Source organism: Lichenostomus cassidix, chromosome 3, assembly GCF_008360975.1.
Source record: "Lichenostomus cassidix isolate B80296 chromosome 3, HeHo_3.0, whole genome shotgun sequence".
NCBI classification, from domain to species: Eukaryota; Metazoa; Chordata; class Aves; order Passeriformes; family Meliphagidae; genus Lichenostomus; species Lichenostomus cassidix.
Window position 1 is genome coordinate 50,863,684 of NC_139483.1, and position 24,912 is coordinate 50,888,595.

Here is a 24,912-nt window from a genome sequence, read left to right on the forward strand (position 1 = left end):
AGTATACTGCAGAGAAAAATAAGTGCCTATTTAATTTTCTTTTCTTAAAAAGTTTCATAAGCCTCAAAACAATGTTAATTTGCTTTCCCCTCTTTGTTATTTGTTTCTGTTAACACTTGAGTGATAGATTGCCACAGTAAAATTAAACATTATTTTATCAACTATACCTGACAGATCTATGGATTTGGCTTAGATGCCAATCATTTCATTGGCATTTTACATTTTATCTCCAAAAATCAACCTCAGTAAATAATACAATATTACAAGAATAAGACTAAGCATATCTGGTCAATCCATTCAAATGAGTGGAAGTACACAGTGCCTAAAAATGGAAAGACATCCTCATGAAGTCATTAAATACAGAGAAACTATATAGAAAATATCAAAATGTTAACAGCTCATCCATTTTTTGTAATTTGGAGTAAGAGCTCTCACACAGATGGAAAACAATTGTCTTAATAGTGAAGCAGAACCCAACGTTATCATGCAGGTACCCTGCAGTGCGTTTTAAGACTGACAAATACACAAAAAAGAAGTTGCTTGGGAGCTACAAGACATGGCAGGAATACAGGAGACTGTTCACATCCTAATTCATTCATACTCATTTTTAAATGTCTTTCAAATGACAGGCTGAGCTTGAAATTTCCAGTTATATTTTCTTACCCTCCTTCAAAGATTTTAATTCGTATCGGCTCAGTTTGTTTGGATGTAATGTCTTTATCTCCATGAATGTCTCCTTTTACTCTTTCTTTTATAATATTCCCCACTACTTTCTTTTCAAGCTTGCTGCCAAACAAGAAGAATGGCTCGTGTTTCATCTGCAGAACAAAGTCAAGGAAGGGTGTTACTGCTGGAGCACACAATAAACGCACACTTCATTTCAAATACTTTTAACATACCAGGTCAAAGCCAAACTCATTTGGTGCAACTTTATACGATGAATTAATCTGTCCCATTTAATTTGACAAAGAATAAGAGAGGAGGCAACATGGACAAATTTTTACAGGAGTCTTGACAAAACAGACAATACTGTATCTTTCCTCAGAAAAAAAAAAAATCATGGAAAATTATATGGAAAAGCCTCAGAAAGTAATTTATTGCCATTACAGAATTTTCCCTGGCACCATTAGCAAATACTTAATCTGTTAGGAAGAGTCAATATGTAAAAGACATTAAATGGATCTGAAGATCCTTACTCAATTTTGGCTTAATCTTTTCTTACAAATGCATGTGGATGTTTGTGTCTGACGCTGTTTAAATCAGGAAAAACAAAGGGCAAAATAAAAGGAGATAATGTATCAAGCTTTGGCACACACGAAGGGAGGGCTTTAAAAGCCTCACTTTTCACATCTGATTTTGAAAATGGAGACAGAGACAGAGAACAGCAGAAGTAGCAGAGCTTGCAGAAGGATATACTGAGGCTCAAAAGTTGTCTCAGGAAGATGTCACTGGCTGATTTCCCAATGGGGAATCTTTTTTTTTTAAAAAAAACCATTAACTCGCATTTTACAGTTTACTACAAATTTCTCATATAAACATATATTATTTAAATTTTATTAAAATTTCTTATTTACCTGAGCAAACTGCTTCCATGCACTTGATGATGTCAGTTTACCAGCTCCAGGTCTGTGCATAGCAGCCAGGGTGTAGATTTCCGTGGTGTTTTTCTGCTTGGACCTTAAAAGTGCTAAAGTGGTCTTTGTACTTAGCCCAGATGGGTTTGGGTTACATGAACTTATACACCATGAAGCATAAACAGAAGCTTTGAGGGTTGGTTGCTGAGTGTAGTTGGGTTTCGTATAGTTTAAGAAACACCAGCTCACAGTAGTAGTAGTACGCAGACTTGGGAACTGAAGGATCTGTTGAAAATCTGCCACATCTGTCAGGAGAATGGTTGAGGCTGTGACTTTCCCAACAGCATTAGATGACATCTGGACTAACATCCCAAGAGGTAATTTTTGATGTTTCAATTGGTCTTCTGTCTGAATTTCTCCTGGTGGCAATGAAGACCTCTGTGGACTCATGCTCATATCTGAGGCTGTTTCATCCACATCCAACTCTTCTGGTGAGTCTCTTCCTTCAGATGGGCCACTGGACTTCTGTCCTGGTGATGTGGAATCAAAACTGGAAAGTTTCTCTCTGCTCAGTGGGAATGCATCAGCTCCTGCCATGCTGACAGCTGGGAAATCTTGAGATGATGAGGAGGACAGTGATGAAGAGGATGACAGGGATGGCAGACTTTCTTTTGGCTCAGTAGCACAGCTCTGTCTGACTAGTTGAGGCTTCTGCACTCTTGGAAAATCTTTCTTTATATCTGAATTAGTTAACTCAACTGCACTTAGTTCCTCAACTATCTGCCCATACATTTTTTCTTCTTTGACTCGTTTCTGCTGCTTGGTCTCCATGAAGAGCTCCAAGCTGCTGGCAGGGGAAAGCATTCGTTTGCTTCCTCCCAAGGTAGAAGCCATGTCAGAAGTGGAAGGCAGACACAAGGGAATTGGTGGCTCCAGTCCAAGTGGAAGTGTCTGTGGCACTTTCCACAAAGGATATTTTTCTAGTCCTCCATGATGACCCAACATCTGAGCTATGTTAAATCCAATTCCTTGCATGGTTGCATTGGTTACCAATGTTCTTTGAGAAACTGTCTCATCAACTTTACAAATTACAATTGCAGGGCTGTTGCTCTGTCCAAGGATCTGGGAAATGCTTGTGTACATGACACTACCGTAAGATGGCACATGGGTTTGAATCCTGACAGGAACAACTGTTCCCGGCAAAGACTGTACAGATCCATCACTTGGGGAGTCAAAATCTGTCTGAAGATGCTGCTCAGAGGAGATATCTGTTGGTTTAATGCTATGGTCTGACTGGTACCTAGCAAGAGTATTTTTTGAATACGGCCCAGATGTTCCTGAGTAATGCTGGTATGCTTGTTCTTTAGCGTGCACATAATCAGCTGCTTTCTTTCCAATAAGCTCTGGTGCGTGTTCCAGGTGATAACTTGGAGGAAGGTCTGTTTGGAAAGGCTGTTTGATGTAAGATTTCTGCAGCTGTTGTACAAATTGATGCTGGAAGTGCAGAGGTTCTGTGCATGACTGCCACAAGATAGGCTGCTGAGATGGTGGTAAGTGAACCATACAGACAGCTGGATAGGGGAACTGAAACAAGGTGCTATGAATAGGGGGAAATGGAACTTTTTCTTGATGTGCAAATAGCTGCTGCTGCTCTGACAGATGTTTGCTAGGAATATAAGGTGCTTGTTGGATTAAGGGAGTCCTTAACACTTCCGGGCTGTCTGCAACAAGAGCCTGTTGCTGGGCAAGGTGGGATGAGCTATTACTAAGCTGAGCACAAGAGCCAATAACTTGTTTTCCAGAGTCATCCACCTGAATAGGCTGAAGTACAGAGGAAGGGGAGTGATGCCAGGCAAGCTGGGAGGAGCGAAGACCAACCTGTGAATGTTCCATCTGCTCCTGCTTTATACTTTGTTCTGTGCTCTGATCAGTCTGGGAAATCTCTGGAAAACCACTGAAGGAAGCTTGGCGAACCAAGAAGCATTTCTTCCTTTCTCGGGATGGAGACAATGCCACAGTAGGTGTTCCAGCTGAAGAGGCATGAGAAAGGTTCCCGTAATCAAAGGATTTACTTCGGATCTCTGGAATTTCAGCAGCATGAGGACAGGGCATCTGTTCAGAAGAGCAGCGTCTCATTTCCCTCTGATGGTGATGCCCAGGGACGGAAAGTGAGTAAGCACCTGCTGGAACTGTTAAAAACTCAGACTGTTTTCCAAATTCATCTTGTTTGGAAGGTGTGATGAACTTCATACTCTCTTCTCTTTCAAAGGACATTGAAAAACTGGAACTGTGGGACAAATTACTTTCTTGGCTAGGGCTGCGAGAGAGGCTTGTACCTGTAGACTCAAAGCTGGATTCTCCAGAGGAGTGCTCCATGTCAGCCAGTCTTAAGCGCTTCTTTTTGGGTGGTAGCTTTTCAGCTGGAAGCTGAGAAAGGGTTTCACTTCTCTGGGGCCACTGGAATTCTTCAGTGGGTCTCTCCTGCTCTTTACTCTGCACTTCTTTATCTTTTTCAGGCTTATCTGGCTCCTCTGTGACACGAATTTCAGGTACCTGTATGTTGTGCTGGCGAACCAACCTGGGCTGCATGTGACACGGCTGAGGCTGCTGGGATGGGGATGGCTTACCGGTGTCAACACTTTCCATTTGTGGAGCTCGGTCTGGGCTCATTGGGGACTCACAAATCTCGCTCTCACATGTTTCAGATGGTGAATACATCTTTTCCTGCTGGCATGCAATATGTTCTGTAGATTCAGACCTTTCAAATGAGTTTGGCCTACTCAATGAATTTGTGTGCTGAATGACAGAGATGACATTTCCAGGAGGCTTTCTAACCAGTGATTCTGCAGTCTTTTCTTGCTCTGCAGTTAGGGATGAGTCTTCCAGAGAAGCTGCTGGACTTCCAGACTGCAAGTAAGGCCTGCACACTTCAAAACGCTCTGCATGGCAATGGGGAGCATTGTCCAGGCCTTGAAGGGCAAATCCACTTCTTGGCACTTCCTGAATTTGGGATTTGGGATCGAAGTCCAAAGATTGAGTTCCCCCAGGGGTGCCACTTGTACTGCTGCAAATCATAGGACTGTCTTCCTCATCTCCAACACTCTCCTCTTTCCTGCGCTTTCTGTTTTCAAAAGTTGTTCCAAGCATGGATGGCACTGACTGAGATTGTCCAAGTGGATCAATAAAAAACTCTCCCCCTTTGTTCATCCCACCCAAGGATGGTGAGTCCCTGTAGTTCTGCTTCTGAGCTTCAAATTCTTCCCACTTTCTGTAGTGCTTTCCACTGGCATCATAGTCATACACGGTCTTGTCTCCCTTCTTCTCTTTTAAGGATGGTCCTTTGTCACCTGCTGTCTGTCTGCTGGAAGCAATAATGATATTTTTCCCTGGTCTTCCATGATAGTCTGAATCTGAGTGTCCCTCCTGTACAGATGGCAGTTCAAAGGCAGCCTGCCTTCTCAGCATCCTTTGGTGGGATATTCCCACTGTCCCGGGATAAAATACATCATCAGAGCCAGTCATCTTCTCATCAAATGAGTGACTTCCTCTCAGAGATGGGGGAACACTTAGGCTGTTTGCGGAAGAGGTTGGCATGGAGTTACTTCTAATTAGAGGAGAGGAATCTACTGGGGGCTCTAGAAGGACAGGCACATCACCCTGCTGACTGACTTGGTACAAGCTGGATTCACTTTTGATGGATGATGTGGTCTGGGATTGTCTACATTCTGTATTGCTGCCTGGATAAACTTGTGTAGATTTAATAGTGCTCAAATTACTGGAGTCAATGAGTTCCTCTTTATTTGGAGTCAGGTGAGAAATATGTTCCTCAAGCATCTTGATATCTAATCTGTTATTTAAAAGAGGTGATGGGTCTGTTTTGCCCTTTCTACCCATTAAACTGTGTTCCTGATTTGTTGTGGCTACAGTTAGTGCTGTCCTTTGATTAATCCTATAGAACTTCCCAAAAATTATCTCTTCGTAAGACTTTGCATTAGTATTTGGTGGGCTAATTTGCTGCTCAGCGCTTTCTGAGCGGGAAAAATAGCCAGAGTCAGTGCTTCCTTTACTGTGTGGGCTCAGGAGGTTTAATGACTGCTCAGAATCTTGTCCTTTTTTCTCTGACAGTCTTAGTGCAAGTCGCTGTTTAACTGTGTGAGAGTCATCAGACTTGGTACTTAAGGATGGGGTTTGCAACATATCAGAGCCAATATACGGTGAAGTCTCACTGGGTAACTGAATCCCACTTTTAGGGATAATCAAAATGGGGACTTTCATAGGGCCCACCAAGGACTCTTCCATGGAGGAGTGAAAACCACTCCTGCTAGCAATGTCCAGTGGGAGCTGTGAGACCGGGCTCAGTTTGTCAGACCCTTCCACTAGGAGTGAGGTCTCCTCATCAGTGTCTGTGCTCTGCTCACCATCTGAATGTATCTCAGCTTCCACATCGATGTAACTGGCATCGAGATCCAATTTAGACACTGCTGACTCTGTGAAAGGTACCAATCCTGCCTTAATTGCATGGGCATGAGACTTCCTGTGTTTGTAGAGGTTGCTTTTCGTCTTGAAGGAGAAACCACAAGGAACACAAGGGTATGGTCGCTCACCAGTATGAGACCTAATATGCTTTTTAAGTACACTAGGTTTGGCACAGGCCCGATTACAGTAAGGACAAATGTACTTGCCAGGCTTTTTGGGTTTGTGCTCCTTTTTGTGAGCATCTTCTGATTGTTCTAAAGATTTCTGTGAATATTGGCTGTATGCAGGGTTCAAACTTGAAATCTTCTTCCTGGAGAAACCTCCACTATGGCTATGCATATGAAAAGGAAACAAGTCCTCTGAGGCAACTGATTGCAGGTGGCTAGGAAACTGCCAAGGAGGGCCTTCCAAGCTTTGATGTGGCTTTATGTTGTGCAAGAAGCCTTGTGGCAATGAATGCTGTGGAAAGGAAAGTGAATGCTGACATGAGTAAGGGCTTGGACGATGCTGTGGATATTGCTTCTCTGTGACTTGCTGTGCAGCTTCATTTGATGATACCAGTTTCCCAGAACTAAAAAGTTGTGCTGATGCCGTGTTTCCTATTTGCTCGTGATCTATCTGTGGTTGCCGCTGTACTTCTTGATTGCCGAAAGTGCTCATCTTAATAACAGCTGAATGTTCTTGCCTCCATCTACTTGGTACTTTAGCAGTTTCTTCAGACCTTGAGGTAGCTTTTTGCCCTATAGCTGTTTCCCCAGAGTCCATTTTGTTACACAAGGTCTTAAGTGCTAGTTCACTTGAAAGCTGTGCAGACACATGGAGTGTGCCCAAAGCTGTGCTTTTTAAAGTTTTGTTGCTCCCATTTTTCCAGGGCTGTTTCAAGTTCACAGACTTTTCTTTCTCTTTGGAACTTTCCACGCAGTAGTCTATAGGCATTAGATTTGTGTCTGTACACTAATGAGAGTATTATACAGTTCTGTTCATGGCATGAAATTTCCTAAACAGTTTATTATACATTTGCAAAGACTTGTTATAGCATTTGGACATGTTCCATTGTTATTAAATACTGAGACACAGAATGATCCAGAGATACTTGTGATCTCCTAGAGCAAAGTTCTCTTCATCTCTTCCATGGTGACACAGCTACCTGTACAGAAACATAAAATAAAAAAATAAAAAAAACCAAACCCACACACACCAATTAGTACAGCCATACTAAACAACATTGGTACAGTCAGTTGCACTTCTATTTAGCCTTACATGGAAATTACTGAGGGACTTAAGCAAAGGTAACTACATTTCACAAAACTCCCTTTTGTGAGCAGACACAGTAAAGACTGACTCCAGAGGCTGCACAAAAGCATAATCACTACTCAATAGCAGCCCTAGGAATACAAAAGAGAGACCTACACTTTCCAAATTAAACAGTAGCTTTGGAAGGCTTTCTGGGGACAGTTTAAAGGCTTGATCTCAGAACGTCCATCACATACTTTCAAAGTTCTTTCAGCAAATCACTGCTGAAAATAGAGGCCTAACACTGCAGGTAGAAATTACCTTATCCAGTACTACTCACCTACGGTTCAGACGTGCACTTTAGTCACCTGGCCTTGCTCTAAAGTCAAAGGAGGTTGATCAGAGAAGAAATCTTTCCATATCATCATAGGTGCTTCTCACAGAGAAGCTGTCTATGCACATGGCCCTCATCTATGGAGATGCTTGTTTCTCACAGTCAACTAGACAAAGTTATTTGGGATATATACCAAATATTGCTAAAAAATTGCTAAAGTGAGGTACTTCTTACCTTAGATCATCTAACTGGTTTTAGAAGAAGGTGCTGTTCACCATTCTAAACTACATGTAAACAGTCAAAACAGAGATATCAAAGAAGTGTTCCAAACACAGCACTATTGGTACCTTTCCCCCACTCCATGTTCCATTCACTACGTTAAACTTTAGTGAGAAAGTCTTGCTAGATGTATTAGAGACTGTGTTTATGTTACTTTAGCATTTTAGATTTCACTGTTGAAACAATTCCATCCAGGTATACATGCATTTTTAATGCTTAAATGCAATAGGTTTCCACAGTTCTATTATAAAAACCAAAAGCTCAGAGGTACGATTTTCATAGAAAAGTACAGCATTTGAATTTGAAGTAGAATCTGTGCTTCCTGTTTTCATATTATCCAAACACAGGACATTTTCTGGATAAAATAACAAGAATTATAAAGACAGTCATGATTTAACAATAGCAAAGAAAAGGGTAAAAAAAAATCAGTATTAAAGATGCTGGAATACTTTTCATTCCTACAGTGGGAAAACTGAATTTGGCTTAAAGAAACAATAGCAAAGTACAGGAAAACACACAGGTAATAGGCATTTATGATTTTCTTTTCAGTATCAAGTAATTACCTGCATCTTCTAAACATCTAATAGGCATGACTATCTTCAAATTTCCTGTGGAAAAAAAATACAATTATAAGAAATTTTTGCTATTAAGTGTAGATGATGATGAAAATCTTATATTCTTAACAGTAGAGGCCAGAAAATTTTATTTTCCCATCCACTAGAAAATTTCATTTGTGTCTTAGAGGTCTGAACAATTACATTTGAAGACTACGAGCATGAATAGTTTTAAAGGACTTAGGTTTCCAATGTGTAGATGAATAACAGCAAGTCTAAACTAATAAAGTCTCACCTTCCTGAATCAGTGAAAAGAGAACTTGTCAATGTACCTCTTCATTCCTATGCCTTTGTTAAACCCAGATTATCCCTGAATCCCCTTGGCAAATCCCCTTTCAATGCCTCTCTCAAGCTAATACTTTTAGACTCCAGGCCTCTCATTAAATGTTTCGGGGACCAGCACAAACTCCTGGTCAGGCTGTCACCACTCAGGGACAAGAAAATGGAGTGAAATGGGAGTAGGTGTCCAAATTAGTTAACAGCTGTGTGATACCACTAAAGAATATATGGCTGCCTTCTCAAAGAAGAAACTTACAGAAGGAAATTACAGAATACATGGTTAAAAGACTTCTGTGACTGCCATGATTTGCCACCTCTCTGACTGTCACCACACTGCAGGCTACTCCGTATTGTTGGAAAGACCAGCTCAGAGAGCAGGGAGCCTGAACATCATCTCACTGCCCTAAGGCCATTTCTCCCATCAAAGGAGGACTCTCCCTTTCAGTTTTCAACAAATCAACAAATCAGATTTTAGCTTTTGCTTCATTAAAAGGGATGTTTGATCAATTGTGATAACAAAAGCAAGAATGATTGCGTTTCTTTATGGTTTTTATTTATGACAGAAGTCAGAACATCTCGAACGAACAGATCTTTAGAAACAGCTGCAACTTTTGCTTCAGAGTAGGGGATATAGACTACTGTAATGTAATTAGCAAATATCAGAAAGAAGCTAGAGCACTCATGCTTTCTCCATTTCATGACACCAAAAAATTACAAAGAACTAACGGAAAGAACTCAACGAAAACTGAAAGATACTTTTTAATTCTTCGTATTTATAACACTTTCAAAGAACAAACAGGTGTTAGCAAAGCCTGATAACTTGACACAAATAGAATCACTACCATGCCACCTTTTATTAATTAATTATTTAGTAGTATAAATAAGATATCAGTAGTTTGGGCAGCAATAACTGATGGAATGTTGGTTTAGTCAAATATTTTTCAATTTTAACTATAGAGAAATCCCCTGTAGTACAAAATAACAGCAAGCTATCAAATGTAAACCGGCATATTTTAGGTCATAATGTCATTCAGCTTTGATATGCTAATGTTTTTTTTAAAATAATTCTCCTGTCTGATTCTCCTAAATCAAAGACAAAAAATGCAACCAAAGTATAATTTGAAAAAAATTTCCTAATTCACTTGCTCAAATAAAAAGTGCCCATCCAAATGGAAAAAGGAAACCTTGTGCACGAGTTCAAAGATATCAGAAGTGGTTACTACAGAGCTGCTCAGCAGGGGCTTATGGGGAAATGCAGGTAAGTGGCAAATCACTTTCAGCAGCTGAGTAGACTGGTCACTAATGATGCCAATATACGAGCACAGATGTAAAGGAAAATGTGTGGCTTGAGAAAGCAAAAAAAGGACAAGAGTGAATGTTCCTCACTGAGAGAGCATAAAGTTATTATCCATCTTCAGAGAAAAATACTTTTCTCCTTATAAGACAATTTCACAAATGGTGAAGGAGAAATTTATAGAACATGGGAGTATCCTTTCTTTTCCATACTCCTTTCACTGAGAGCACCTTCATAGAAGAAATCTGCCAGTTACAGCAATGTGACAGCAATGGTTTTATTTCAGCAAAAGATGATGCTAATATACATCCAAAACTTTTCTGTTCTGAACTGAGACCTCTGTTACAGAGCTAAAGCCATTCTGCCATCCTGCAATTTCAGAACATTCTATACAGAGTAGTCTACACTATGAAAAAGGTATAGACTAATTACAGGGATTATCGATGGCTTAAATTTGGCCAGAGCCACTCTCCTGGGGGAAATAAATCCCTTTCCAGAATGAACATCATAACTTCTGGTTTGGTTTGAGCTGCCATCCATCCTGTGTCAAAGATGGCTTTAATATTATTTCCTTTGTTCTTTTTCCCCTCCCTAATGGAAAACTGGCCTAACTGGAGAAATGTAAGACACTGCAAAGCTGGTTGGCATTCTGTCTGTTTTATCCAGTCAAGACTCTATCTTATCTGGCTGCATCCACAGCCGAGCTTAAACTGACAACAGACTTCCATTTTTCCAAGTGATTAGTATTTCTCCTCTAGAAAAAAATGGAAAATACACTTTTAAATATTGCTTGTCATCAAACTTATACTATTCGATAGACAGAAACTCATTACATTTCAAGTACTGCCTATTTAAAACTAAGGAACTAAGGATGATAAAAGTGCACAATTTTTTTTTATACCTTTGGCACAGCTCAGCTCTGCCGGAGTGAATAAGACTAGCCCACCTACACGGATTAGAAGCTGTATGGGAGTTGCATGGAGCACATTGTTTGACAGGAGCTGCAAAGTCCTTCCTGGCTGAGGGCCAAGCCAGGTTTCCTGATGGGAATGTGGCCCAAGACCCAGCTCCCCCAGTCACATTAGCTGTGCTATCTGCCCACTTCAAAACACGACATTTCACTTCTGTGAAGACTTTGAACATGAGAAGATTACTTGGAAACCAGAAGCTATATTTATGTCAGATGCACCTACTAAATCAAGACTTTCAAAACTTTCTAGAAAGGAGCATTATCCTATTGCTCGCTTTTTAACCAGCTTGCCTTTGTGAGCTGTATGCAAAGGATGCATGTCTGGTTGACTGCAGAGCTCCAAGATTATTCCTTCCTTTTCTTTTTTTTTTTTCTCTTTTTTTTCCCAGACCATTAAAATGGTTACACTCAACAGCTTTAAAATAAAATTTGGCAAAAATACTACTTTTGCTGCTCCTCAATTTGTAGCTCATGTTACAGTTCTTGCAAGTGAACAAATTGGAAGCTTATGTCTTCCAGGCTAAATCCTGAGTGCACCATACAGAATAAATATTGACTCTAGCATAAGGACTAAGGGTCAGATGCAGCCCTGTTCTAACTCTTTTCTGTCCAGCTCTGCCAGCACAAAGCCAGACTAAAACCACAGTAAGTGGCCCCCGAAGAATTTGTATTCTATAGGGCAAGTGTTAGCACAGACAAGCTGCAGTGGCTCCTGTGAAATCCTTACGTTCATGCACAGACCTCTGCCAAGACCCTTATTAGGCAAGTCTAGGTTATGTCTGGGATAAGCCCAGCAGCCTTACAAGAGAGGCCACCTCTGAGCTCTTCCCCACCTGCAACTGAGAACAAAATTGCCTTGGCCTTTCAGGAAGAAAGACAGCACACTTTCAGCTTGCTGTCTTACACGTTTCTTACTGTCCTACTAATTAGATTCCCCAAAGAACTGCTTGGTGTTGATATCCCAATGAAAAATTTTTAAAAGACTGGGATCCCTTGTAAAATATGGATTTATAGTTTCTTTTACGTAGGCAAAGTCATAGGTGGGCTAGGTCTGAAGAATAGCTCTCAACCAGCATCCAGTGTACACCTCTGAACTGAAGGATTTAACTGGCATGAAGATACATAAGCTATTGTTAATCCCTCTTTCCAAGGTTATATATTCATTTATGGGCTGAGGATGTTATGTAGCAACATAAGAAAAAGAATGCAGTCCTCGGGGTGCATAGTTTTGGCATTTTACACAAATGAAAAAAAAAGTGAGATGTCCAACTGCAAGCTTTTTGACACCACTTGACATCACACTTGCTGTCTTTGAATTGTACTTATTAAAAAGATAAGGAAAAAGAAACACTTTAATTTCCCAGTTTTGCAAAAATACTTCCCATTCCTGACCAGAGAGATTCCCCTAGCATTTCTAACAGCCCATGGTTAGGGGGCTAATCTGACCAATCTGACTGTGGTTGTGTACCTGTCTATTTGAACACCTCTAGGAATGACTGTAAATTCCTATGCCAACCACTGACACTTGGCAAAGCCTTGAGTTACTGGGGAATGTGAGGATGCCTGTGCTTTTGCTGCAGTTTGGCAGGAGTCTTGCCTGCCAAAGACATAATTCTACATATGCAATTCAAAGAAGGCAGCTCTTTTAAAATAGGTTAGATGTATTTATTTTAATCTACCACTTTTTATCTTGTAACTGCTGTTGTTACCTCTTCACATTTGAAGATACTAGTCTGATTTGTTAATTTAATTTCACCCCAGATGTTCTCCCTGCCCTCTGGATTTCAGTGCTTTATTGAATGTATTGCCATTCTCCAAAACCATACAGAGAATCACAGTTTTGCAAAAACCCTGAAATATTTAGAATAACACATATGTGTTTGGTTGTTTTTTGTTTATTTGGTTGGTTGTTTGGTTGTTGTTGTTTTGGTTTTTTTTTTTAATTTGGGCAGCTGAACTAATTATTAAATGTAATTTAAAAGTACTGTCCAATACAAAATCAAACACTGTTCAGCAAGTACACACAGTACACAATGATCTAACAAACTGTACTAAGCTTACTTGAGGACAAGCTACAGGGCAGGATCTGTTCTCCATTGCTATATTGTGCTCACAAGGATTCCCCAAGAAGCCAGGAACTGAAGGGACTCATTGAGAGGATCCAATTACAGATGCATCAAGGGCAGACTGCAACCTCACTGTGACCCAACATCAACTTCTGGCTTTTACTCTCATGAGCACACATTTGTGTTCCTGGTAGTTCCTGGTCTCAAGGGACAGATTCTATGCATGTAAAACTAGAAGAGGTATGAAATCTGGCATTTTGATTTGTGCAATTATTATTTCAGTTTTTGAACTAAATCTGGCTTACACTTTGAGAACTGCTCTAGAATCTCAGCCATTGAAAATTGGCATCTAACAGATTCTAGATAATTGTAGTAGTATTGAGTATTTAATTATTTTTATGCTGTTACCTTATTCACCTTAATCTTAATTAATTCAAATAATTCAAACTATTACCTGAGACTACTATTAGAATATGTTGAAGAAAATAACTGATATCTGCCTGCTTAAAAGCACACTGAAACAACTAAAAAACAAATAAGTAATCAAATCTGTTGTACCCTAACACCTCATAACCTGAGCTATAGGATCTTATACTTATTCAGACATTTCATATAAATATGTATGTGTACTTGCTGTGAAGAAGGACAAGACTCTGAATGTGACACTACTGAGTCAGAGGTCAGGTGCAGAAACACACTAACAGAAAAATCAGGTATGAAACAGGAGCTTCTCATTTGACTTCAAGAAACTTTGAACAGATACAAGATTTGACTTGGAGAGACTAAAAGGAGACAAATTATTCCAACAGCAAGAAGGAGAGCCAAATTCTGCTCTACATTAACCTGGTATGAATCTGAAGCAAAGAGTTGCAAATCCAAGGACATAATTCGAGATTTATTCCTCATAAAAACAAACAGAATTGGACCACTTAGGTTTATGCTCTTACATCCTACATACTAAATATGTGAAGTTATTTGCTACAAGGTGAAAATAAACTAATCCAACACCTCTAAGATGTCTACAGTGAAAATTGCAACATATATTGCAAGAAATGTTCAATTAGACAGTAGTAGGAAAACACGGTCAATTTTCATTAAGAGATGCTGGTTTGTATCAAAATGCTTTGAGTACAGCTGCAGCAAAACACAGTTTTTTGCTATGTAAAATATCTCAAATATAATTTTAAACTGCTGCTCTCTGTAGAAAAATAGCACCAACCAAAAACCTTAACTTCAAATTGAGTGTGTTTTAAGAAGCCATAGAAGAAGTCTAGAGCAGAAATGCTTTAACACTACTGACCTTTTAACTATAATGACAAGGATTGCTCACTTAAAAGTATATCACCATTTCCTGTTTCAGCATCATACACAATGTACATGTTACTACCAGATGGAAAAAAATGTATAAAAAAGCCTTTAACGTTGCCAAATTCCAGCTGAACACTTATTTCCACAGGATGAGTATTAAAAGAAAAAAAGAAGAGAAAAAACTATGCAGGAGCCAAATTAATCTTAGACACTTCCTTTATAGGCAGGAATATGAAAACAAATCACAATTCTTCCCCTTGAACTGAACAAACCCCTGCTATCAAAGAGATGCCAAAGCAGCAACAAATCAAACAATCTTGTCAATCAATTAGCAGTTAATTGATCCCTCTGATCCTGCTGCTTTTAATGGATCAGGTAAATATTTTGTTTCTGGTTGCCTAATCTTGCTGTGCATTTTAACAGCCTGACAGAGCATGTCAGATAACACAAAATCTACCTGTTCTGTTTGTCTGCCTTCTGACATGGACATCCTGAATTTGTCTCTATACAACAGCAAAGGATTGGCATTATTCAGATATGAAACTAAACAAGAAAACTATATAAACTGCTAATCATTTCACACTGGTACTTATTTGCTTGGAGAACAAGTTAAAAAACGAAAACATTTTAATAAAATACCAATCAATTCCCATGTGGACCTTAAAATGTAATGGCAGAGCAACGGCAGATCATGCAGGCACTACTCCCGGTATTATTAAAATTTCAGAAGGCAACAAAAATATTACAATTGTTTTGCTCTGCTCCCCCCCCCCCATTTTCTTTTGATTTGTAGTACACAGTGACTTATGAGCATGAGAAGAGCTCCCAAGCAGAGAACAGGCAGAAACGGATGCCTACCACTAAGGTCCTCTTCAAACACCATTTTGGTGGCTGAAGCAAGTTTTCTATGATGCCTGATCCCATTGGTGCTATCTGCAGAAGAATGAGTGTCTCTCAAAGGTGAATTAAGTAATAAAAAACAGTATTTACTAAATACACATTAACAATGTCTAGGAGTATCCAAGACAGTGGTGAGATACAAATGAGCTCTTAATTCTTGGGCTACTCTCTATCAGCAGAAACTCCACTATCTCACTTTTTTCTGAGCCACACCAGTTGAACATAAGGATTCCGTGCCAAACCATAAAAGTGTCAAATAGTTTCCAATCACTGTTTGTAGAATTACTTTTCTCTGCACGCTTGCCATGCAGAAAAGAAATGGAGCTTTGGCCCTGCCCAAAAAGGGATAAAAACTTAGAATCACTGAAAAGCAAAGGCTCAGACACTAACCAATGATGCTATGCAATGCCCCTGGGATTGCAATGAAGGTTTTGCATTTGCAAGAACTGGTGAAAATTACTGAGATTAAAGAATTTTTTTCTTGATTCAACAAAAAGAAATGTGTTAATCAGAAGGGAAATTTCACACCTAATAAAGGACAGATTAGGTAAACGATGAATTTAGCAGCACTTGTGAAGGATAAAATGTATGCAAAGACTAAAATTTCCATGCGGATGTGGTTTGTAGGCATTTATAGACTTATAAAACCTCACCTACAGTAAGAAGGGTAAGAACATTTTCACTGGAGAGTTCAAACTGTTAAAGTTGTCAGATATAAGAATCTTCCTAACTGTAATGACATGCAAGGCTGAAATGCCTCATCGTTTTCACACAAAAACTGCAAATGGGCAGACACTGGGGAGAACACAGCTGTACTGGTAAATCCCTATTAAGATATCATACAGCTTTCCCTCAAGTTTCCCCAGGAAAAAAAAGAAAATCTAGGTTTGTGTAAATATTGCAACATTTTTAGGTACAAAGTAATTATTCTTCTCATGCCAAAAGGAAATGGTACACAAATATCAGGCCTTTGCCTAGGATTTTCAGCTCAGAGGGAAAATATAACTGAATTTTCTGGGAAGTGAGGTTTTTTAAGTTAAAAAGTTACACAATCCTAATTATGCAACCACGGCAGATTTTGAGAACAGCCATGCCTCCTTTCACACCATGTCAAAAGAAACCACTTTCATTTCACATGAAAATATCAGTATCATTCAAACACCTTTTTAAGTAAGCAAATGGACTGCTTCTGACTGAAAGCCTCACCCTGGGAAGAATTACATAGGAAGACATTTATAGTTCCTGAGCTTGTATTTGTTTTTCGTTCACACCAATTATTATACAAGCTAATTTTAAAACCTGTCATTGTTTACTAAGCTCTGTGGTCATCACACGTCAAAATAAAAACAGACACATGCTAAACATCAGCAGTATGTTTCTTACTACTTTTTTTCCCACTTTTTTCCACCCAAAAAAGTAGAATGGGTCTTCATAGCAGTTTTATTTCCATCCATCCTGAATACTTTATAAGAGTTCAGCTGAGATCAGCTATTGAGCTTCAAATCCTAAATATCACACAGATGTCACAACAGTCGCTACTCAGCAGCCAAAATGTTTCATTTTGACTAATGACTCAATACCGGCATTTTGCTGAAGCAAATCCAATCACTGAGCATTGCCTAAAGATTCTGATCATTACAGTGATAATGTAGGATACATTCACTAGACTGCATATTTTTGAATGCTGCTTTCTTTACAACCCTCAGGACAGCCAGCAGAGGGGAAAAAAAGAAAAAAAAACATATTCAAAATTATTCTGGACATATTTCACAATAATTTGTTCTTTTTTACTGTATGAAGCATTGAAAGTCAATATGTATTATATTCAATTGCATTAGAACACCTCTTAAAAGTTCAGCAAAATATGCACATGCTTTTTGCTGCATTTTGTAGGTATAAGTGAAATTTCACTTTTTGCACATATGTTTCTTCCTACAAATCACAAGTCAACTCTGTTTATTAACATTATCATCACTCTCCCAAGCAAACACTTCTGAAGAGATGAAGGTCTACCAAGATGCCTGAAGATATATTTAAAACTTCTGTTATTCCAGAGCTGTTGATATTTAAGGGACAGACAAAGCCAACAGCCAAGTTACAGATGCTCAACAAGCACAACACAATGAAACCCAAAAAATTTTTCAGGAAAGACACTGTTCAGATTTCATGATGACTTTTTATCAGACAAGTTTAGACTGGGGTGCCTCACCACAACACCTTAAAGTTTCATATATGTATCCCACATACCACAGACTTTTGAAACTACTCCATGGAAACCTGTAATGTGAAACCATTGAACACCAAATCACTCCTAACCATGAAAAGCTGAAGTAAGGGCAGCAAAGAATCCTAATTTCAGCCACCAGGCAAGAGCTCAGTAGGCTCTAAGACAACATTCTCAGGACTGATGGTCCATCAAAAGGGGAAGGAACTGCTGCTCAACTTTAGAAAACTCCAGACAACTTCATACAGGGTTCTCCTTCTCCTGAATCCTGCCTGGCTCATTCCACCAAGTTTAGTGTTTCTTTCCATTATCAGAAGTGGAAGTGAAATCACCTAACAGTCTGGGTCAAAAGTCTCTTGGGTGCTTGTGATACACCAACGACACTTGTACACCACAAACAAAAGAAAGCATCACCAACATGCAATCCAATGTTTCAGGTTGGAAGGGACCTTTAAAGATCAAGTTCAACTCCCAAACATCCCCAAGTCTAGCCCTCAGCATTCCCTTTATAGACAGGGAAATAAACACACAGAGTATATGCACAAGCATGCAGGGCTTCAAGCTACACTTGAACTAATTATTACTAAATGTTCCTAGGGATAGCTCCTAACAATCTGAAATGCTGCGCTGCAAACAAAAAACACATAAGCTATTTTCCTTAAGACTACAGTGCAATATTTTAGCACTGAGACCACCTAAGACAAATAATCAACTAAATCGACTCACTGGTTCAATTGAACTCTTCCCCCTCCTTTTCCCTTCCTCCCCCACTGACAGGGTTTGAGGACACCCTGTTCGCCTGGAGATGGTGAATCACTACAAGCCAGCAGGCCCACTCGGTTCCTCAAAAGACACAAAAGGTGTAAAAATAGCTCATACTAATGAAGCAAGTACAGCGTCAGCAGCCAGATGAGCGTGGGTGATCTGATAAGGGTCTGTTGTTGCAAAGGGCAAATTATTAAGAGAATGATTCTCCCTCTCTCTCTTTTTATTAAGCTTTGTTCTTCCTTTGCTGAAACCAGCCCTCTGCAATGCCTGATAAATGACACCTGACAAGGCTGGCTGTAATTGCCAGTTTCATACCAGTGCAGGAAGTGGTGCCTCACTAAGAGCTGAAGGTACAGTGGAGGTGTCACTAAAAAAAAAAAACAAATAAAGAGAGGCACAAATAAAGCCTAAAAATAGCTAGGACTACCCACTGAGTATGACTGTGTGGGTATATTTAGTCTGTCTAACACCAACATTTCTTGTTAAAAACACAATCTTACCTTTATGCAAAACAGCTTCCTGTTTCTAACTTGAGCAACTTGAGAACACAAGGGGGGGAAAAGTCAGATTTTGAAATTGTCCCCTTTTCACTGACATTATGACAAGAGTAAAGGTGAAAAGACCAGACAAATCTTCATTGTGTCTTTTGCATCCTGGCATCCCATAATAAATACTTGGAAGGTTTCTATTAAGACATCCTAATAAATGGCCCATCAGACTATGTGAGTAGATTCAGAGGCAAAACCAGAGCTGTACCAGCAAACTGGGGGGAGCAGCAGGAGGTGAAGGCAAGGGGCATGTCCCACGCCCTGGGGCACTGCTGTGCCTGGCCAGAGGGCATTGGGACACAGTGTCTCTCTCTTACAGCCTGGTCCTGCACGTCACACTTGCCCAGGGCTGGTGCACAGCCCTTACCCTGACAAAGGAGCTGCCAGCAAGGGAAACACGACTTGCTCCCATTTCAGGCTGTAGCCAAAGGGTCACCCCTTGGGCAAGAACAGGAGGGCTTGGCCTGCTGCTGGTGCTGGCCAGCCTTGGTGGGGCTGCCACATGGACCATCCAACTGCACATGGACCATCCAACTACACATAGACAATCCCACTGCTCATCCCAACAGGAGCCCTAAGCATCCCATGGGTTTGACTGCAACAACGGTGAGCCACAGCTACACCCAGCTGAGCTCTTCAGAGATGTTCAGCCAAGTCTCCTTCCAGGGCAACTCTGTGCTCCTGCAGCCCATGAGCTTCGCTCCCTTCTTCCCAAAGGAAGGCACAGATGATCCCCACAACCCCCTTCAGAACATCTGCAACTATTTAAAGCTTGTGGCTGCAATACCACTACTGGAAGCCACACTCATGCCAAATTTTTAGTGCTGTCTAGTGCTCTGCATGAGCTGTGCAAGCAAATGGTCTCTCCCACAATTTTGCTTTTTCTATTTGATATCATGACTCGCTTGGCTGACGCTCACAAGAGGGGTTTGTTTCATTATTATGCAGCCTTCCTGTGTGGCTCCAAATACCGCCCATCAGTTCTGCTGGGGCCAGGCTTAAATAAAAACACACAGGTTTTTACCAGACCTTTCCTCTCATTTACAACAGGGGAAAAAGCCCACTGTTACACACTGGCAGCTTCATATGCAAGATTCCATCTAAATTATTATTTTGACATTACAATCTTTATTTTCCTCTGATTTTAAAATTAAACAGAAAGTAATTGAAGTTAATAAGATTAAATTTTTAACATTAACTCCAGTGGGAAATTGAGACCATGTTCTTCTCTTGATATGCTGTGATTAATTTCCATTGATGCAAGCACTCTTTGTTCAGCATCATAGTTTTGTCTTTTCATTCTATGCCTTAGCAGTAAATTTAATAATCACTGATTTTTTTACTAGAATAGATAAACATGGTGATGCAAGACAAATCAGTTGATGATACTATTCTTCACACAATTTAATTTTCAACTGAAATGAAGAATAAATGTTACTGTACTAGAGTAAATATGGATGTAAAAATAATTATTAGTAGGCTTAAATACTGAAGACCATATTCTGGCAGTATATTTCCATGAAGTTAATAGGAGACAGGACCACATACCCTCAACCACTTTGGGGATCTTAAATTATAAAGTTAAAAGCATAGTGATCACAACCTCAGCCTATCCCCCCACTCAGATTTGGAGCAGAAATTCTGTTTAAGCAACAGTAATATATTACCTCTCTTTTTAAGATTGTACCTATTTAAAGAAACATGCACAAAGGAGAAGATTAAACTAAGAAAACTGCAGAAAAGTGTATTAGAAAAATATCCTTGCTGTACACTTAAGAAAACATAAAACTTATTATTACATTGTACTTTCAAAATTCTGTAGCATAGACTGGTGTCTTTTCCCCAAAGCTCTGCACCCCAGGGCTGGCTGCATGTTGCAAGCAAAGCCTGGCAGTCTCCCCTCAGCTCCCCACAGGCTGGGCGCACTTGCAGCACTGCTGTGCCGTTCCAGAGGGCCTGCAACGGAGAGGTGCCACCTCAGCCCTTCTACACTCACATGAGCCTTTGGCCTCTGGGCTGTCAGCATCCCCATAAGAGAGTTTCAGCTGTGCCCAAATCAAATGTAAAACCAAGGGAAGGTTTGACTCGAAAATAATTCGAGGGAAAGAAATGGGAACTTTTCAGTCAGTTCAGTTTTTCCTCCTTCCCTGGGCGCTCCAGTGCTGCTGGTTCACCTCCTCCTTGCCTCCTCTGCTGCCAGAATCATGATGAGGATCTGCTGGAATGGTACTAAGCCTACCCCTCGGGGATTCAAGGGTACACAAACTTTCTGCTTTCAGTGTCAAAAATAATACTTGGTCATAATACAGGCAAGACAATCAGCAGAAGTAAAACAGAACAGGGTGGTAGCTCTTTTTTTTTTTTTTTTTTTTTTTTGGGTAAGTTCCTGGTACAGGCTTTCTCTTCTGGCCAGTGTTTAAATTGTGGGTGTTGGAAACTTCCTGCACCAAATGAAGAATCATGGAATCATTCAGATTGTTAAAGACCTTTAATATCATTGAGCCCAACCATTAACACTGGCAAGTTCACTAAACCATGTCCCAAAGTGCCACATCTACAAGACTTTTAAAGACCTCAAAGTATGGTAACCCCACCACTTCCCTGGGCAGCCTGTTCCAATGCTTGACCAACCTCTCTATGAAGAAAGTTCTAATACCCAAACTAAACCACCCCTGGTGCAACTTAAGGCCATTTCATCTTGTGCTAAAGTAAGTCACTAACTCACGCCTTCACAAACACATGGCACAGGTGGGGTGTAGCAGCTTCCTGCATCTCAGATGGCACAGCAGTTCCCCAATTACATTTCCCACAAAATAAAAGCCTACAGTTGGTTAAAGCACCCCACCCCACCACGGGTAAATGGAAGCAGCAGGCGCCAGCACAGGACAGCAGAGGAGGCTGCAGCAGGGGCTATGGGAGGCAGTAAGAAAATACAGCATTAAGTAAGGAGATTCTGCGCTGTCTCACATCTTCCTACATCCTGCCACAGGTTGCTTTTCCTGCCACAGCCTTCTCCCTCCCACCTCTGCGTGGTGTCATTTTCCCCAGTGTGCTCTACCCTCCCACTCACCAACACGTAAGGCACACCATGATTTATGTCACCTCTCCAATCTGGCCCAGCATGTCGGAGGTGCAAGCATAGATGCAGTCTACACAGAGGTTAGGATCAATGCTTTATTGGCAATTGCAGCAGGCAAGCGGCTCAGCTCATAATGCAATTTTGTCCTCAGGAAGACCTATAGGAGGTGGGACCAGGTTTCCACGGGCCTGGTGCCTGCTGTGCACTGACATATGTCCTCGTTGCTGGGCAAAAGGGCACATCCAATTAGGTGTCTTTTATTATTAACGTTCTGCTGCTTCATCTGTTGATCATGTATCCTCCTCTCGGCCCCTCTGCATACCAGCTCGTGTAACACACCAACATCTGCAGAGACACTGCTCTGCCTGGGAAAGTTCAACTGGAAATCTGGTGGTAGACACCAGGCATCTTCCTTTTATAGACCCAAGCAAGGGGTGGAAGAGCCGACAAGTTGAACAAGATCACTGTAACTTGGATCCTCAAGCTAAAAAGATGAGAAATAGGAGGAATCTGCCCTCCTGGCAGTAATAATTGCAATGTATTATTAACAAAACTCAAGTTTCATCATTAACTTGACTCAGGTTTCAAGAGCTGATCTCACCCTAATGATCCTCCAAATTACATCCAGGCTTTCCTTCAGAGTGGAACCAGTACCAGCAAGGAAGTCTGCCAGTAACTGCTACACTGTAAAGAAAGCACGGGTAAAAATGAGCTATAAATACTACAGTCAAACAGGTGCAAAAAATTATCGACATTTTAAGTTGCCTGAACTCAGGGCCATCTCACCACTTGGATCTGATCCTGCCAAAAAGATAGGGATTGTAACTTCAAAGCAGCTGAAAGGAAAGGGCTCACTGTCAGTGCATGCTGCATATGGCACAGCTGACCTGACCCTCCTTCTGCAAAGGATTGACTCCACTCCCCTCAAAGATGTCAGTCAAGTCAGAGCTCCTCTCTTGCATCTCAAAACATGAGAAAGGCCACCTACGTGTTTGCTATAATGAAGTAGCCAACTGTCTCAGTCACGACCCAACTCCTGCCACAAAAAAAACCTTCTTTGATTTTATTCCTCTCCCAAGCTTGTCAGAGGAACGAAGACCTTCAAAAGCTTTTTTCTCAACCCCTAAGTGTGAGATGAAAATGCCATTTTAATTGTGGATTGGTGAGGTCTGCTTGAGTAAAATAAACCAAATTGCTCAGATGCAACTGCGTAACAGGGAGCCTAATTGCTTTGCTAGCATCAACAAAGAGCTGCTGGTTCATTAGAGCAAGCTGGAGGAGCTGCTGTTTGCATCTTCACAAGCTGGGAGTATTTGATTGCAAAATCGCTATGGATGTTTGATCCAAAATTCAGTCTCTGATTTCTGATCAGCAAAACTTAAAAGCAAAAAAGCCATCACTCTGATATTTTTCTTCATAACTTTCTTCAGGGTAGCAATTCATTTTTCTCCTTGATCTGTTCAAGGATGTCAAATCTAATCATAAGATAGGATATGAACTTTTATATTCTGTATAAACTGCTTAGAGAAAGAACAGAACTGATGTGAACCAAATTGCAGTTTCACATGACAGCTGGAAGATGCTGGCACTTAGGCTGCTATTCTGCAGTGTAACTGCAACAGGACCTTGCCAGAAAGAGTAAAGGGCAGAGGAAGGCCAGAAAAGGGCCAGTGGAGGTCAAAGGTACTCATGTTTCCTGCTGACTGGTCAGAGCAGGTTTGGACAGCAGTCAACCAGGCAGATGGCAGAGAAAGCATACTTCCATCTTATCCAACAAGGAAACAATTTGCTGAATCACACTAAAGGGGAATGTGGCAGCTAGTGCTCTCAAAATGTCCAGGAGCATCCTCTGCCTGGTGTAGGTCTACACCCCTCTTGGGAGACCACACAGCTCTGCTTCGGTTTGTCTGCCCACACCCTCCTCATCATAAAGCTCAGATAAACCACAGCCTTGCTTTGCACTTTAGGTCTTTTTCCATCACAACCATCCTTAGACTTAAAACTTTCTGAATGGGAAACACAAATGCAATCTCAGGCAGGTAACTGCCACAGCAAGTCTATCAAGAGCACCTTATTTTCTCCAACTCAAACTCCACGTGTGAATAGATCCACATACGGGCTCAGACATAGCTGCATAAAGAGGTCCATTTACCTGAGTGTTTGCTAATGAATGCTTGGCAGAGGGACACAAGAAGTGCATCCAGTTGTTTTTCATTTTTTAAAGAAAAGGTTATTTACACCTCTAGAAACAAAGCATTTATGAAGCTGCTTATAAAATGCACCACCCATGGATTCAAATCTGAATCTTTTATTTTTTCCCCTTTTTATGCAGTCTGAATCAGCTTGTGGGAAAGTTAATAGAAATATTCCACCAATGAAATGGAAAATGGATCAAACCACTACGACATAAGCCTTCAACAAAGCGGAAAACTCCACATGGGGTGCTCTCAGGAAAATCACTAAAATGCAGAACTACCCACTGGGCTGAGGGCTCAGGTAGGTCAGCCCTTTGCATACTCTGCTTTTCACTCAAGGTGCTCATCAGGAGTGGAAACCAAAACCTTTCCTGACAGGTCATGAATTAAATAACTACAGCTGGTTTCCAGGATCTCTTACTTGCTGCTAGAAATCTTACATAGAAATAATAGAAGCACTGATACAGTAAATTATTTCTAGAGGTATCTTTTTAATCACAGACTGCTTTAACATCTTCTCCAGCAGCCATGAGTCCAGGAAGCACAGAACATCTGGCAGCATTAGAAGAAGAGCACATCTAAAACCACAGCTGCAAGTTGCAAAAAAATACTGCTTGTTACAGGAATTTCATCTATGCTAGCATTCTGCTAGAGCAGTCCAGGTAATAACAGCAATAACAAACAACAAGAAAAAAGTTATGGGCACGCTAATATAAATGGGGCAGCACTGCTCACAGATATTTTTAAGTCCCAGTAGTGTTGATACACCCA

At 40.6% G+C, this 24,912-nt stretch overlaps 1 protein-coding gene across 6 annotated transcripts in view; it reads right to left on the bottom strand.

The window, feature by feature from the left end:
* Positions 1-24,912, bottom strand: part of HIVEP2 (HIVEP zinc finger 2) — a 137,339-nt gene that overhangs the window by 17,896 nt on the left and 94,531 nt on the right. For all 6 annotated transcript variants that reach the window (XM_085055724.1, XM_085055720.1, XM_085055721.1 and 3 more), the window contains 3 exons: positions 8,460-8,504; positions 1,575-7,197; positions 664-818 (listed from right to left, as the gene is read on the bottom strand). In XM_085055724.1, the coding sequence (XP_084911850.1) occupies positions 664-818; positions 1,575-6,986 (5,567 nt within the window). In that variant the 5' untranslated portion in view covers positions 6,987-7,197; positions 8,460-8,504. The remainder of the gene's footprint in view (positions 1-663; positions 819-1,574; positions 7,198-8,459; positions 8,505-24,912) is intronic.